The sequence below is a fragment of the Miscanthus floridulus genome, chromosome 3 (genome assembly GCF_019320115.1).
Source record: "Miscanthus floridulus cultivar M001 chromosome 3, ASM1932011v1, whole genome shotgun sequence".
Lineage (NCBI taxonomy): Eukaryota > Viridiplantae > Streptophyta > Magnoliopsida > Poales > Poaceae > Miscanthus > Miscanthus floridulus.
In genome coordinates this window covers 145,588,351-145,604,980 of record NC_089582.1, presented here as the reverse complement: position 1 = coordinate 145,604,980, position 16,630 = coordinate 145,588,351, and the positions used below count along the sequence as shown (strand labels likewise).

At 46.2% G+C, this 16,630-nt stretch overlaps 1 protein-coding gene across 1 annotated transcript; it reads left to right on the top strand.

Annotated features, from left to right (window-relative positions):
* The first annotated feature begins 9,020 nt into the window (after positions 1 to 9,020).
* Positions 9,021 to 14,106, top strand: LOC136542736 (phosphatidylinositol 4-phosphate 5-kinase 6-like). Its single transcript, XM_066535310.1, has 8 exons — positions 9,021 to 10,603; positions 11,003 to 11,167; positions 11,269 to 11,434; positions 11,530 to 11,646; positions 11,764 to 11,957; positions 12,058 to 12,164; positions 12,280 to 12,367; positions 13,074 to 14,106. The coding sequence occupies exons 1-8, from the start codon at positions 9,381 to 9,383 to the stop codon at positions 13,360 to 13,362; spliced, it is 2,349 nt and encodes a 782-aa protein (XP_066391407.1). The 5' UTR covers positions 9,021 to 9,380; the 3' UTR covers positions 13,363 to 14,106.
* Positions 14,107 to 16,630: the final 2,524 nt, after the last annotated feature.

The following is a 16,630-nucleotide window of genomic DNA, read 5'->3' as shown; positions in this document are numbered from 1 at the left end:
ACAACACCAGTATTATATACTATGACAGGTATTTGTCTTGCTGAATCTAAAAACATACATCTTACTCTGTCAGTCTTGAATATAGCGGGTTTTCAGTTGTTCAAAGTCAAATAATTTTATGTTTGAACAAAAAGTTTGTAGAAAAGAAACAAGAATATTTAGATATCAAGTGAGAGATTCATTATTTACACTCATATTTTTCCTCTCTGAGTAAATATATTACTGTTCTTTTTCATAAATTTGGTCAATCTAACGATGGTTTGACTTAGGACAATGGGAAAATCCATTATATTTCGGAATAGAGGAAGTATATTACAAATTGATGGTTAAAGATAGAAAGACTTGACTTTGGATAAAATTAGAACGGTAACTAATATAAAACAAAGGCAGTACAACCACCTATAAGGTACAAAAACTGTAATTTTAAAAGCTTGATTACTATATCTGTATGAAGCTATACTTTGTGGGAAACTATATATGCCAGGTGCAACGATGAGTGAGGAGGAGGTGAGGGTGTTGCAAATTATCTAAGCTACGAAAGTGTAAGGGGGTTTCCAGCAGATGAGACGTGAAGGAGCCTTCGCCCAGTCAAATGCTCTGGGCGAAGGTAAGGAGCTTAGAAGGTGGGTCCAGTCTTAATTAGGGTTTCATAAATGTATTCACCAACCAACCATCACAGGGTTCAACTCTTCCGTTTTATAGGGCGTTGTTCACTACTCCCCCTTTTTACATCTTTGCTCTACAACTGCTACAACACATTCCCTGAATATTCTTCCGTCAGTACAAGCCGCTCGGGGTAATCTGGACCTCCTCCATTTTGAACCGCTTTCGCTTCTTGGGCCTCAGCCGTCGGCCCAAATGAGGCCCGTTTCCGACCTGGGGTCTCCGCCACGCCGTGAGCCTCCGCCCCACGGTGAAGTCTGCTCGACCTCCGCCCGTGGTGCCGCGGCCTCCGCCTTTGCTGGATGGTCTCCGCCTCCGTTTCTGACCCGGGGTCTCCGCCAGGCCATGAGCCTCTGCCCCACGGTGAAGTCTGCTCGATCTTCGCCCGTGGCGCCGCGGCCTCCGCCTTCGCTGGACGGTCTCCGCCTCCATCCTTCGACCCTCCGCCTGCCCAAGATGCAGGGCGAAGGTCCTGCCAGTTGTCCCTGCATGACATTACTCAACAATTCTGTTATCGTTAGTTCACACTCGCTCTGGTCTCCGCTACTCGCGTATCCGTGCCCCGAGAGAAAGTCTCATCATGACTTGGCAAAATGGCTTGAGAAAATGAGTTTCAACGGCTTCAGCAAGAAGGTGGTTGACAAAAAAAGCCTTCATTAAAAAAAAAAAAACAAAGGAGAAGCAGCAGCAATCTTCATGTCGGATGGTTTGTTCGTGGTTCCAGTCGATCCGATTGTCTCGGTCTTGCCACACTGGTGGCTGTGAACACGGGATGCATAACCGAGGACTAGTAACCTACTATACCATATATATAGTACTACAACTGTTGACTATTAGTACTATACTTATTTAGTTGAACAGCCAAAAAGTGATGTGGTTGTGTTATCTTGTTGTAGCACATTCACTGCATGATCAAGGAGGTCACCCGTTGAAGTGACATGAGCCCGCTGTACCAACAGTGTAGAAGTGAGCGCGCGCAAGCAAGAGCCTAATTACATCATGTTTATTTGTTGTTTCAGTCTGACCTTATCAGTCAGTCAACGATATTTTCTTTCCATAACAAATCAGTATCTGTCGGACTTATCAGCCTAGAAATCAATCGACGAACAGGAAGTTAATCAAAACTTCTAATATAAAAACAAGAGTCACTGTCATTCAGATGCAGTCGGTTTCGTCTAAAACTTGCTTACACCATCTCCAACGCCGCCATTTATGTCTCTTTTTTTCTCCCTAACAGTTATATCCCACTAGCGTCCCGATGCATCGACTTATAAGCCGTACTTTTCAGTCAACGAACAATATTTTTCTCTCACAATAAATTAACTAATAGTACTTTCAGCTTATCAGCCAAACGAACATGACACAGAAAGGTTGGAAGTACTCATTCAGTCGCAAACACTACAGTGTAAGGACAAAATGAAAAGGTGTTCAATGATTTTGGGGTCGACACGATAATAGCCCAGGATTAATATGTTTATGCGGCAAAATAATTCGTTTTGTACCCCCAAAAAGGCCAATAACAGTGGTGCTCACTACCATAACAATATCCTCAACTCAATTCCTCGTTATAGCTAGCGATCCTTACCTGTCGTGTTTCTATTGCTGCACATGTTAATCAGGACCAAACAACACGTTCCACAGATTATTGAGAGCTAGCTAGGCAGAATAGACTAGGGACCTAGGAGTGTCAGCTGGGCCCCAGAAAATCCTAGCAAGTGGACTCCAAAAAAAAAAGGAAAAGAGTATAAGAGCAAGAAAGCTAAGCTAAGGTCTCGTTCAGCCGGATTTATTGCTGCTGCGACTGATTTGTAGGACTAATTTGTTACGAGAGAAAAACATTGTTTCCATGTCTAAAAAGTAGGATTGATTCTAGTTGATAATCTCGATCGAACAGGGCCTAAGCTAACAAGGAGTAGCATCATCAGCTTAATCTCCCATCTTTTCAGCACTAATGTGGATAGGTGGGGGCAAGGGCATTCACATCACATGCCATAGGTGGTGTGAACGAGGACGACCCAATGCAAGTAGGAGTAGCCCTATTCGGCTGATACATAAGCCGGCTGATAAGTCGGCTGAAGCTGTTTTACTATGAGAAAAAAATATTATAGATTTAGCTGATAAGCCCAAGCAAACAGGGCTACGCTACTAATTAAACCACCACGCATTTTGGCTAATTGTTCCGGCTGATAAGTCGGCTAATTGTTCGGCAGGACTGAAAAATACTGTTCCGGCTGATTGTTGTGAGAGAAAAATACTGTTCTGACAGGACATGCACAGTAATTTTGTGAGATGGCTGGCCAGCCAGCCAGCGGCCAACCAGCCAGCCGAACGCCCCCTGTACCTCGGCCATGGTCATGACCCTAGTGTGTGCTTTGTTGGCCATTACCTCATCCATTCCCTGGGCCCCACCACCACTAATAAAATGTAGAATTGCTAGTGTCTCACTCCACTCCATCCCCTGCTTCACCTCTCAGCTATCCAGAAGGAGTAGTACCCATCACATACTTGTGCTCGTGAAATGGTACACTTGGAGTTTGGTGGTGAATGTGGGTGGGGGAAAAAACACAAGTGGAGAGATTTGAGGCGTGATCACTCCTCCAGAAAGGAAGTCTGGAGCAGGACGATTTGATTTGATGGCACCTTTCAGGACCACGGCACATCCTCAGGATTGCATGTCTTCTACAGTCCTCCCGGTGCTGTTATCACTCTGTCCAAGGGTAACGAAATCTCGTCTCTTGGGAGTCAAACAATCTCAATTTCAATTAGATTTATATGAAAGTAATATCTTATATCGTTTAATATTTTTGTTATGATTATATATATAATAATTAATAATCTAATACTATAATTAGATTTTGTATTATATAAAAAAAAGAAATGGGCACCTGAGTGACGCAACTGTCGTGTAACCGTCGGCGACAAGGGTAAGGACCCGCCACTTGCGAAGCCGTCAGGTGAGCACAACGTGCCAGTGGACCCTCCATCCATCGGTCACAACCTTTTTTTTTTGGGCACGGCGAAGGCTGCAGAAGCATTACAACTGCTGCTGCTGCTGTGCAACGCTGCGGCAATCCAATCCAGCCAGGACGGTTGGATGGAACAGGAGGCGTCGGCGTCGGCAGGTCGAGCGCCCAGCGGCCGGCGGGGGCATGCAGCAGCGGTGGCGGACGTCCTGCCGGCTGCCGATGCGAGAGAAGCAGAAGAGAGAAGAGGATGGGAGGGGTGGGGCAGCCGGGCAGGGGAGGGCAGGCGCCCAGGCAGGATGGGGACAGGGTACTGCAGCGTGCCGGGCGTGGCAGAGGCAGGCCCTGTCCGACCGTCCCTACCACGGTACCACCCGGCCCCTGCAGGCAGGGGTCGTGACGGTGACGACGACGGGCGACCACCCACCCGCACCGCACGTCCGCACCCCGCGCTCGGTGTCCCGTGCACCGGCCGTCAATGCCCATGCACTGGCTTGGCCGGTCCGCTCGCTAGCTTTCTTCCTCTGACTGCAGCCGGCGGCCGCGGCCGGTCCGGCAGTTGTCGCTGGGGACCTGGGGTTGTTGAGGGGGCCCACAGCCTCACCACGGCCACACGGTTTGACATCCACGTGGAACCCGTTGAAACGCAGGCACCGCATGCGGCCGCGGAACCGGAACGGCAGACTGGCAGAGGACGAGAGCGAGAGCGAGAGCGCTCTGGTTGTCTGTCAAACAAACCTCAGTCTGTCAGCACGCGAAGCGCACACATGGCCTGTCCCGACACCGAAACCAGTCCTGGAAGGAAAGGCCGGGGTTCGGTAGCTCACCTCACCTCACCACCTGCTCCATCGCGTCGTCTCTGCTTGCTTGAGAATTGAGATTGGTCTCACCTCGACCTCGGCCATGCATCGTCAACATGTGTGCCGTGAAGGCCATGCCAAAGCCAAAGCCAAAGCCAAACCATCGGGCGGGCACCCAATTTTCGTTTCGGCGCCTCGGCGGTGACATGTACCAAGACTGATGGGAATTCCTGCATGCATTTGGCTCTCCAAAGGTTCGTTCAATTCACTGAGCTCGGACACAGACACAACCTGACCGCTCGCGCGATCTGGGCCTTGGCGGCTTGTGTGTGTTCAACACCTTTGCTTTGCTACTGCTAGTAGTGGGGCTCCAAATCATGGCGATCAGGACGAGAGCCTCCGCGACCGCGTGCCCCGTGTTGCTCCTGCTCCGTTGCTCGCCCCACTAACAAACCTCTCGCTCGATCACTCCAACGGGCAACGGCGGCTGCTAATGGCGCTCGCTGTTTGTTGCCGATGCCGTCGAGTCCCGTCCCTGTGCTGTGCGTGGCCCTGGGATGGATAGACTAGATAACAACCACCGAACCACCGTGCTAGCTAGGCCTCGCACAAATCTCGCCTACGCGCCGCGGATTAGTGACCGCCATCAGCATGCGTACAGCACGTCTCGCTCGGTACGTTCAGGCCTCTGCTACCTGCTTCTTCGTTCCCTGCGGTTTCTGCACTGGGATCCTCTTGCTCCGCCCTCCGTTTCTCTCTCTCGATCGCCTCCCCAGCGTTCATTTCGTCCCGTCTCATGTATAGGCACGCGCTATTGGTTTGATTTATAAGCTATATTTTTTCAGATAATAAATAATATTTTTCTCTCTCAATAAATTAGTCGACAGTTATTTCAGTCGTAGCTTATCAGCTAAACCAACCGAGCAAGTTCATTCACAGCGTAAATAAATAGAAACAAAACAAGCACCGATAAAGAACTCACTCGCTATTCTCTGGCTCTGCCTATCCGACCTGTCTTTCTATTTGCCTGTCTGTTCATCGTGATTCATGAGCAGTCCTTTTGGCCACGTGGATCGCGCGTTCCTCCGTCAGTCACGTCTTATGCGCACATTGAATTTAGTAGATTTTTGTACCGGCTGTGTTTAGTTCAAAAAAATTTCCCAAAAAGTGTTATAGTAGCCATCATATCGAATCTTGCGATACGTGCAAGAAGCATTAAATATAGACGAAAAAAACTAATTGCACAGTTTGGTTGGAAATCGCGAGACGAACGTTTTAAGCCTAATTAGTCCATGATTGAACACTAAGTACCAAATAAAAATGGAAAGTGCTACAGTAGCCAAATTCTCAAATTTCACGAACTAAACACAGCCTAAGTGCGTTTGTATCTTCGTGTCACAACTCACAACTGGCCCAGTGGACCTCCGCTAACTGGTGGTGTTCGCTGGTCTGGACTCGTCCAGCCAGCTGGCTGATCGCACTCATAAGTTACTGTTCATCAAAACAGCCAAATAATATTTTTCTCTCACAACAAATTTGCCGGAACAGTTTTTTCAGCCAAGTTTCAAACCAGCGAACATGCCCACTAACGCATTGGCTTGTTAATAGTACTCTAGGGGCTGTTGGGTTCTCCGTCTTAACTTGTGAAGCCTCACGTTCGTCGCGTCACAATTGTTACCGTTATTTTACAATACTAAATCCATTCCAAATTATAGTTTGTTTGACTTTTTTTATTTTAAGTTTGATTATTCAAAAAATTATGCTAAATATCACTTCTTTTGTTGTGGCTAGCTTTATTAACGAAAGTTCTTCAAGAATGACTTAAATTTGACTATATTTGCATAAATTTTTTGAATAAGACGAGCGATGAAACTTGGGGTAAAAAAAAAGGCAAACAAATTCTAATTTAAAACGGAGGCAGTACTGTTTTGTTGAAAAATAACTTTTGACAGCCACAGCTATTGGTCCCCAACAAATTCTAATCTCATGATGTTTTTGTGGCGACGAATTCCTACTCCATAGCTTTCACGCCAGAGTGTGCCACAAGTCGGGTGCGGCAGTGCAGACCGGCATCCAAACACTCCCCTACTCTCTCCGGTTAAAAAAAACATGTCCTTCTGCCTCTCTGGTCATAAAAACATACTATTAGAATAAGATTAGTCAAAATCTAGAAATGTGTGCATAGTTGTATAAAATATATATTTGTTTGAACTCTGATAAATACTAAAGGATTCTAATATATATTTCGAAGAAATTAGTGGTCAATGAGAGATGTAAAGTCAAATGCACCATATTTTTGACTCGAATCGATACAGCCGAACAACAACCTGATGGGAGATCAGAGATGTACAATGGACAAACAGAGCGGGCACAACCTTTTTTTTCAAAAAAAGAAAACGAAAAAAAAGAGCGGGCACAACACTACAGTTGCGTACTAGCCAGGCAAGAACCGGTCTGTTGACCTCGCTCCGTGTCCTACAATTTTTCTTTCTTTCTTGACCTCTTTCCATGTGTCTGTCTCACCTGTCTGCGTGTCGCTTTGTATGGATGGGTGCAATGCTATTTATTTATATTTATATTTTGGAGCATTAGCTCACGGAGAACTCGTCAAATTCTGCACCGGCCAAGGGAAACGCTACAAGTGTAGGAGATATATATACTTCTTTTTGTGGCCACCTGCCAGCAGATATTAGTTAAGAAATACTCCGTATATAATAGAGCAGGATCTGGTCACTTATTTGGACGCACGACATTTGTTACCGGTTCTGGTGATGGTCTGTGGCAGTGACAATTATTACTTGGCCTAACATGCAAATCCGGCAGTGTACTGTCAGTGATCTTTTCGCTTCCCTGAAAAAATAAACTAAAACATTGTTCCGACTTATTTGTTGCGAGGGAAAAATATTGCTCCGACTAAAAAAATAAGCTGAAAAAAACGAATTATAAGAGAAGTGAACAGAGCCAAGAAGAAAATAGCAATCTCTTACTACTAGCAAATACTACTACTTGACTTATCAGAAACAATGCATGCGAGAGCCGAGAGGTGTAGATTAAACTGTCGGTCTGATTGAAACTATTTTGTTGTGAGAGAAAAATAATATAAAACAATAAATAAATTAGTTGAAACTATTTTATTATAAAAAAAATAATATAAATTCTATCCGATAAACCGGCTCATAGTTCCAAGCCGGCCTCGCGGACACCTCCAAAAAGGAAGTCTGGAGGCCGCCACCTCGCGGACAGACAGCCAGACAGGCCTCCTAAATTAAGCCAAGAAATGGTTAACTAGTTGGTTGGCGCTGCTAATTGAGCGTAGGGACAGCGCTACTGCCCAAAATCTCTAGCCTTTTGACGGCTTAATTGAAAGGACAGGCGCCGGCACAAACTGACAAAAAACCACCGTGGTAAGAAGTCTCAGTAACCACTCATGCTCCAACCCCAAAACCTTCAAAGCAGCTGAGATCCAAACACGTGAAGCTAGAAACCAATATCCCAAATCTCAGCATCCACCCAGCTATTCTCAACACTCTCAATTGACATGTGGAACCTTTCACCTAGAAATTCTACCTTTCCAATACCAATCTCAAGCTCTTTTTTTTTCCAACCATGTATGCTAAAAATGACAATGACCATCTCAAGTGGCACCACCAAAGTTTCTAACGCCAGAAAGAGAGGGCTAGCGACATATAGAGATGAGAGTGAAGCTTTCCGGTAATTGTAGGTGGAGAGACACGTAGTGTCGGATAAATTGGATTCTTTGAGTAGCATTGTCTCGATCCAACGACATTGCTACAATGCAATCTACATAGAAGGCGATATAGCCACGGTTGATGATAAGGATTACTCAAGACTAGGTAAACATCATGGAACTGAAAGTACAACATAGGAAAATAAACTACATGTATAGAGGAACTAGCTTGCTTGGAGAGAAGAAATTTGTTATTTCCTCTGTTCCAAATTATAAGTTATTTTAATTTTTTAATACATAGTTTTTACTATGTATCTAGACATAATCATCATTGTTATCAAAAGATACTATTTTACCTGCACCTAAAAGGATACAATTATGGGTTTAGATTGAGTCAATTTTCTTAAGTTTGACTGTTTTTTTTGAATTTATATTACTATTTATGACTCCAAAGTCCAAATGAGTGTACTATGAAGATATATTTCATAGTGAATCTAACAAAAATTAAAATGTTTGACTATTTTTTTAGAAAATAGTGTTACCATTTATGACTCCAAATGCGCGGACTGTGAAGATATATTCTATGGTGAATCTAACTACAATTATTTAGTAGAGTATCATAATATATAATTTTTATAATATTTGTTAAAGTTAGGATTTATTTATTAACTATATCTTGGTGGAAAAATAAGATTTTATCTCTAGGATAAGGGAGTACTTGTAAATCAGGAGAATAAAAAGAAACCAGGCTCGTTCGACTTACCTCATATTCAACTTATTCGGTTTTTTTTAAGTTGAAAACAATATTTTTTCTCTTAACAAGCTAAAATTCTACGGGCGAACAGGCCTTTAGCTTCAAAGTACTATCTAGCAGTCCTTCCTCCCCCACCACCCGCACACACCCTCCACCACCACCACCTCCATTCTTCCTCTTTCACCCCTGCTCTGTTCCCCCACCTCCTGTTCCTGCAGTCCTGCCCGTCCCCAAAACACATATCTTTCCTTGCTTGCTTTCCTACCTTCTCGCCCGCTTGCGTGTATCCGCTCATTCCTCACCATTACATCCCTTTTTCCCCAACAATGCCGCCGTGGAGGCAGCGCGCGCGCGGCCTCCGGCGGTGCTAGATCCGCGGCCAAGCACAGCGACGCGCGCCGAGCCAAGGTACCGGGCGAGGACCTCGAGCGGCGGCGCCGGCGTCAGCGCCGGCGGCGAACAGGAAGGCGCAGAAGAAAGGCTTGGCCGCCGGGACAGGCGGGGGGCGTCCAATGCACGAGCACACCCGTGCCAGGGCGTGGGACTGGGAGGCGACGGTGCGCAAGGTGCAGCATCCGCATCCCGTGGGCAGGCGCCGGGTATCCCCGATGTTGGCCGCGGACGACTCCGAGACGGCATCCTCCTCGGCGTCGTCCTCCTCGTCGGCTGGCGGCGACGACTGCGAGCATGTGCACGGCTACGTGGAACGCGGCCTCCCCAACGGCGACTTCTACACGGGCCAGTGGCGCGGCGGCGCGCCGCACGGGGCCGGCAAGTACCTGTGGACCGACGGGTGCATGTACGAGGGGGAGTGGCGGCACGGCAAGGCCACGGGGCGGGGCAAGTTCTCCTGGCCGTCGGGCGCCACCTACGAGGGCGAGTTCAAGGACGGGTTCATGGACGGCTCCGGCACCTACACCGGCGCCGCCGGGGACACCTACCGAGGGTCCTGGTCCATGAACCTCAAGCACGGCAGCGGGAAGAAGAGCTACGCCAACGGCGACCAGTACGACGGCGAGTGGCGCGCGGGGCTGCAGGACGGCGCCGGCCGCTACACCTGGTGCAACGGCACCGAGTACACGGGCCAGTGGCGCGCGGGGCTCATCCACGGCCGCGGCGCGCTCGTCTGGTCCAACGGCAACCGCTACGACGGCGGGTGGGAGGACGGCTGCCCGCGCGGCCAGGGAACCTTCCGCTGGGCCGACGGCAGCGTCTACGTCGGCTACTGGGCGCGCGACACTCCCACCGGCATTGTCCAGCAAAAGGGGGTCTACTACCCCTCCCCGGCGGCGTCCTCCCCGACGGCGCGCGATCCGCGCGACGTGTTCGCTAGGGACCTTCCGGGCTTCATGGGCGCCAGTCCCGACTCCGCGTCGCCGGGCAAGTCACGCGCATCGTCTGGGATCAGGGCGGCCAACGGGCGGGCGAGCTCAGTGTCCGGGTTGAGCAACAGCTCTGGCGGCGACAGGAAGTACGACAAGATTTGCATTTGGGAGTCCGACGGCGACATCACGTGCGACATTGTGGACGGGCCCGCCTTGGGGTACGATGTGGTGACCGTGCGGAGGAGCGTGAGGACGGACGACGGCGGTGACGACCGGGGCCTGCCGCCACCATCACCTGCGCCGCACGTCACACAGTGGGTGCTTCCTCGGGAGGCGAAGCGACAAGGGGAGACCATCGCCAAGGGACACAAGCACTACGAGCTTATGCTAAACTTGCAGCTCGGGATCAGGTGCGTGGAGTTCGTTTGCCTTCAATGGCTGTGTTGATAGCCAATTTGGGGCTAGAAATTTTTTGGTCGAGCAATTGTGAGACCTGAGCCTGTTATTTTGGCATCACGTAATGGCAGAGGGTTTTGAATTGAATCTTATCGATGACTCTGCTGATTGAGAAGGTCTAATTTGGGAACGTTGACATTTGAATCATCAAAAGAGTTTTGCTTCAGGCCGCGTAGCAGTTCAGAAGTGGATTTCTAGGTGTCCGATTTCATTTCTGTTTCTTATAACAAGTTAATATAAACCCTTCCGTGTGAAATTTTCCACCAATAAGACATCATCAAAAGGTCAATTTTGTTTAATGTTTTCTCCATACCTGACTGAATTTTCTTGCCTCAACATTCATATCTGGACAGGCATGCAGTGGGGAAGCAAGGTCCAATTGTGCTTGATCTGAAATCGTCTGCTTTCGACCCAAAGGAAAAAGTATGGACAAAGTTTCCTCCTGAAGGCTCAAAATGCACCCCTCCCCACAATTCTTGTGACTTCAGATGGAAGGATTACTGCCCACAGGTCTTCCGGTTCGTAATCACTCCCTTAATAAAGATATATGATCATGAGACAACAAGTTCCTTTTCAATCATGCTTATCAACAGACCATCTGTTCTGAACTGGATCGCAGGACGCTGCGCAAGCTGTTCAAGGTGGATGCTGCTGACTATATGTTATCGCTATGTGGAAATGAGGCTCTCAGGGAGCTTTCATCTCCTGGTAAGAGCGGAAGCTTTTTCTACCTAACAAACGATGATCGGTACATGATAAAGACGATGAAGAAATCTGAAGTGAAGGTCTGTCCTTTGTAGTTCCTTTTGTCTATATGGTGTTTCATGGTAATGGCTATATGTTTTATATCTTGAATAAAAAAACCCATTTTACACTGCAGATGCTTCTGAAGATGCTCCCAGCTTATTACAATCATGTCCGGGCATTTGAGAATACTCTAGTAACCAAATTTTTTGGTCTACATTGTGTCAAGTTAGCTGGAGCAAATCAGAAGAAGGTTAGAGATGATTGCAGCAGTATAGTTCTTCTCCATCCATAACATTAACATAGACATTGTTTGCTAACAATCATAACTTATGCACTGATTTTTCTTCTGCTGCTGTTCCAAAACCAGGTTCGTTTTGTCATAATGGGAAATCTATTCTGCTCGGAATATCCAATTCATAGGCGTTTTGATCTCAAAGGTTCATCTCTTGGCCGAACAACTGATAAGCCACAGACAGAGATTGATCAGTATACAACTCTGAAGGATCTCGACCTGAACTTCATCTTCAGATTGAAGAAGCAATGGTTTCATGAGTTCCAAAGGTGCTCATACTTTGTCTCGTGTATTACATGTGGTGTCTTATTAGTGCTTTTAGAAATCATGGCCATCATGTCAATTAAGATGTTACAAATGTTTAAGCAGGCAAGTGGACAGGGATTGTGAGTTCCTTGAGCAGGAGAAAATTATGGATTACAGTCTTCTTGTTGGCGTGCATTTCATTGATAACAGAGAGAAGCTTCTGACTGAAGGTTGGATGGAAAACCCTGAACACTTTACCAGTTTTCTTATATATATAAAAAAACGCCTTGGCCATTTCTTAGCATGGTAGTTTTTTATCTTACAAGGCAAATTGTTTGGTTGAAGGTTGCATTGACTATGAAATCATCAACAACGTACCAAAACCTCGTCTTTCAAGGGGAAATACAGATTGGTTTCTTGCTGATCCAAACAGGTAACTAGACATTCAATTACGTTTATCTGTTCTTTTTCATACTTATGAGTTATGAGGTAATGGAATGCGACCTGCAATCAGAATAGTTATGATTCTGTGACATCTAGCAATCACGATCCTTATGTCATATTTGGTAGTAGGATTCGTACCAGCAATCTTCAAATATTCTATGCCAGTACTGTTTAAGGATATTTAAACCTTTTGTTTAAGCAACAGTTTTCAACTCCCTTAGCACTCTTTTTTTTTGTGAACATACCTTATGAAATAATTTTTGTCATGGTCTTGAGAAGTGAGACAGAATAATTGAAGATGTAAGCATGCAATCATTACTTTGAGACCCATTCAAAATCTAGAGTGTGTCCACATAGTTCATGCCCACCATGACTTCTAGCCAGAACAAGGCATCTATGCTAAGAGCCTAAGACCCTATGCCCCTATCAGTTCCTTTCTGTTAATGCGTCTCAGCTGTTCTTGATTTGATTTGTTCTGTCTACAAACTAAATGACATTAGTAAATAGATAAAATTTTGTATATATAATCCAAATTTTCCACACACTTAAAAATTAGGTATTGTATCTGAAAATTGGGTATGGATACAGATGCGCACAGGACACGTAGTAATAATTTACTATGACACGGAACGTCTCTCCTTATCCATGCTATTTCATTTTGTACTTATTTTCTTCTGAATACTGTGAATGAATAGGTTTCCTAAAATCAAACTTGGGGCCAACATGCCTTCAAGAGCTGAACTCTCTGCTTGTAAGAGCGATTGTGAACTGCAGCTGATCGGAGAGCCAACTGGAGAGTACTACGACGTTATATTGTATTTTGGAATCATAGACATACTTCAAGATTATGATATCAGCAAGAAGCTTGAGCATGCATACAAGTCTTTCCAGTATGACCCAACTTCTATATCAGCAGTGGACCCAAGGCAGTATTCGAGACGGTTTAGAGATTTCATATACAAAGCGTTTCAAGAGGATGGATAGACAGCTGCAAACACGTCGAAACTTTTGAGATGCCACAGCCTCCATGTGTAGGTGAACTTTGAAATGTCAAAGCAAAGCTGAAGCCGGGCATGATGCAGCGGGTTATCCCCACACAAAAGGATGACTGGAGTGTCAGTGGAAGCCATCTGGGTGGTAGAGTTTCTGAAAGCCGGCCGTTATCATTGTCTTCCAGAAATCGTCTGCCTGGCGCTAACGTATATATATTTAGCCATATACATACATATATGGCCCCGTTCGCGTGCCCTTAAACCTGGCTTTATCCGCTTTCCGCTTCTTTTTTCATCCGGAACAGTGTTTTCCTCTCACAGATTCCTCCAAATTCATCCAAATTCCTCCAAGTTCCTCCAAGCGAACGGGGCCTATATAGCTCACCACTAATACTTTGTAGGGTAGGAGATGTTTGACTTATAGATTCAGCTCACAGATAGAAAGATTGTAACACAGCGCGCAAGCCAGTCCGGAGATGTAAATTTTTTTACCCGAGGTTAGCTTATACCTTCGAGGCACAATTCTTTTGCTACTGTCTTCTTGATTGCAACCTCTTAACTTATCGATGGGGAACCCTTGGGAGATGAGATCGCTGTAATGTACAGAGCTTTTGGTGACCTAGAAGTGATAGCTCAGTTTTGTTCTTTTTTTTCTGGAAATGAATGATCATGCTTTGGATATTTGCTAACTTCCAATGATGCAACACTGGGATGGGGGGCCATGGATGGATTCAGTGGCTGCTGAGGCATCAGCATTTGGTGTGCTTTAGAGTCACCCTGTGATGATGGCCTGTGTCTGTGTGCATTGAGCCGGGACACGGATGGAGCAATGTCTCGCATTTTGTGTAACTTGCTTCCTTCCCTGCAATGAAAAGGACGACCAGGTAGGTGTTGAGCCTGTACCGCTGTACGTATTACTATTACCCCCCTACAACTTGGCAAAATGGGCAGGTTTGTACTCTATTGCAGATTGGTAGTAATCCGAATGCAAGCCACCAGCGGTCACTGTCCACTGCTCGTGCCTGCTGATGCTGAATGGCGATGCCTGAATCCTGATGCCATAGGAGGATCGCTTGGCAGGTCTGAGGTGTGGATGGATGGATATTGGATACGTATGCGTGTCAATCAGTCAGCCTGCACCTTTCAGTCACAGTCATGCACAAGAACCTGGGTGCCATATTGTGCTCCTCCTCCCGATCCCGACCCGAAGCTATGATTGGCCAGTGCTAGGCATGGAACACTTGGAGAAGAAACTTTGCAAATGACGTGGATCCAAGTTCTCAGAAAGATGGAGCCCATATTCTTTGGAGGTGAAAACAGCACTGCAGCAACAAAGCTGCACGGCAAAATCCATGGTTCATAGTTTTTTGCAAAATGCATGCCTGTGGCCAGCATTGGTGTCTGACTTTATGTGTATTTTTTAATTCCTCCTGATCATGCTGTGATGCTGCAGCATGACAGCCCCTGCATATCCTAACAAATAGGCTGAACCAGATCATCAAGGTAATAATATAAAATTAGGGCAGGAGCCGAAAAGATGAGACAGTTGTGTCCCCCATTTCTGTGCGTGTGTCTCTCTGTGGTTGATGAGTTGTGGCCGGCAACTATCAACACCGAAGCTTCCGTTGGGCGCGGGAGCGCTGCCGATTGGTCGCCGGCGATCCTGTCAACGGAAAATTCTAAACAGGAAAGCAGCTGGTAGGAAGTAGGGGCCAGTTTAGTTCTCCAAATTTTGCCAAATTTTTCAAGATTCTCCGTCACATCGAATCTTTGGACGCATGCATGAAGCATTAAATATAAATAAAAAATAAAACTAATTACACAGTTTAGACGAAATCCACGAGACGAATCTTTTAAGCCTAATTAGACTATGATTGGACACTAGTTGCCAAATAACAACAAAAACCGCTACAATGCATTTTGCCAAATTTTTTGGCATCTAAACAAGGCCTAGGATGATGACGGAGCATAATGAGGTGGCGTCCGATGAGCCAGCATGTTAAAAAAATTGCTGACAACGTGAAGAGAAAAGGGACCTGGGTATTTCTTTATTATGGACAGGATATTGCATTTGCATGTTGTATATATATACCTGGAAGAATCTGCAATGATTGTGATGTGTGTGTTGTGTGCATGTTCTCTACCGTATCGTGTACACGCGTTTGTTGCAGCAACAATATTTATTATCTGTCGGTCTATTTTTTTTGTCACGGTCGTTTCTGTCATTATATTTGGTTTGCAATAAATAAAACAGAAAAATAATGTGAAATCAGAAAGTTGCTGACTCCTCACGGCCGCTGTCATGTTCGCATTTGTCAGCAGCGCCGGGACTCACGGCTGGTGCCTGACGGTGGCCCCCCAAAAGGCAAGCCGAGAGGGATGAACAGAACAGCAGCAAGGGAAGTCACAAAATAATAATAATAAAAAAGCAGAAAGGGAACCGGAAATGGTGTGCAGCTTGTTCGGTTGGCTGGTTCGTATCGTTGCTGGTCTGTGAAGAAGTACTACTGGCTAGTTTGTGTGAGAGAAAAATACTGTTCCGGCTGAAAATTTACGATCGTTTACGACAAGCCACGGCCAAACAAACAGGCTGGTGGTCCAGAGAAATCCAGTCCCCAGGTAAATGGAAGCTGACGCGTGATCATAGTAGTATCTCTCAAATGAAATGTTAGTGTAAACATTATATCTGTACAAAAGAAAAGGAAGAAGGGTATTTTGGTTATTCATGCGTTTTTGTCGATCAGAAGAAGTTGTTTTGCCATATGATTCAGAAAAACAGAATTAACTTCATTAATAGAGCTGCTTTTCGATCTAATCGAAAGCAAAAAAAACTGATTTAATGGTGAAAATGAGTATATATACACACACGAGGCTATATATGAGAGGGACCAGCCGGGTTTGGAGGCCACGGAATGTATAGGGGCCAGGGGGCATAGAGGAGGCTCGTAAAGCGGCATGCATGGTACCTTCCTTTCGTATGTCTGCTGCTGTCTTGGTCTTGCTCACCAACCTTTAACTTTTTGACCCTGTCCTGCGTCACGCCAGCCAGCCATGGGGAGAAGAAGGCCGGCCGGCGGCCGGCGGTCGGTGCAGTGCGTTGGTACTGAAGCTAGCTGCCGCTGCTTTCTTCGTCCCCGAGGTTAGAAAACGAGAGGCTGCCGTGCTCAGCTCGTCGTCACACTCGTCAAGGACAAAGTTACCGCCTTACCGGCACCCGCACCACTCCAGTGTCAAGCAGCACTTGGACTTCCCGGGCGGCG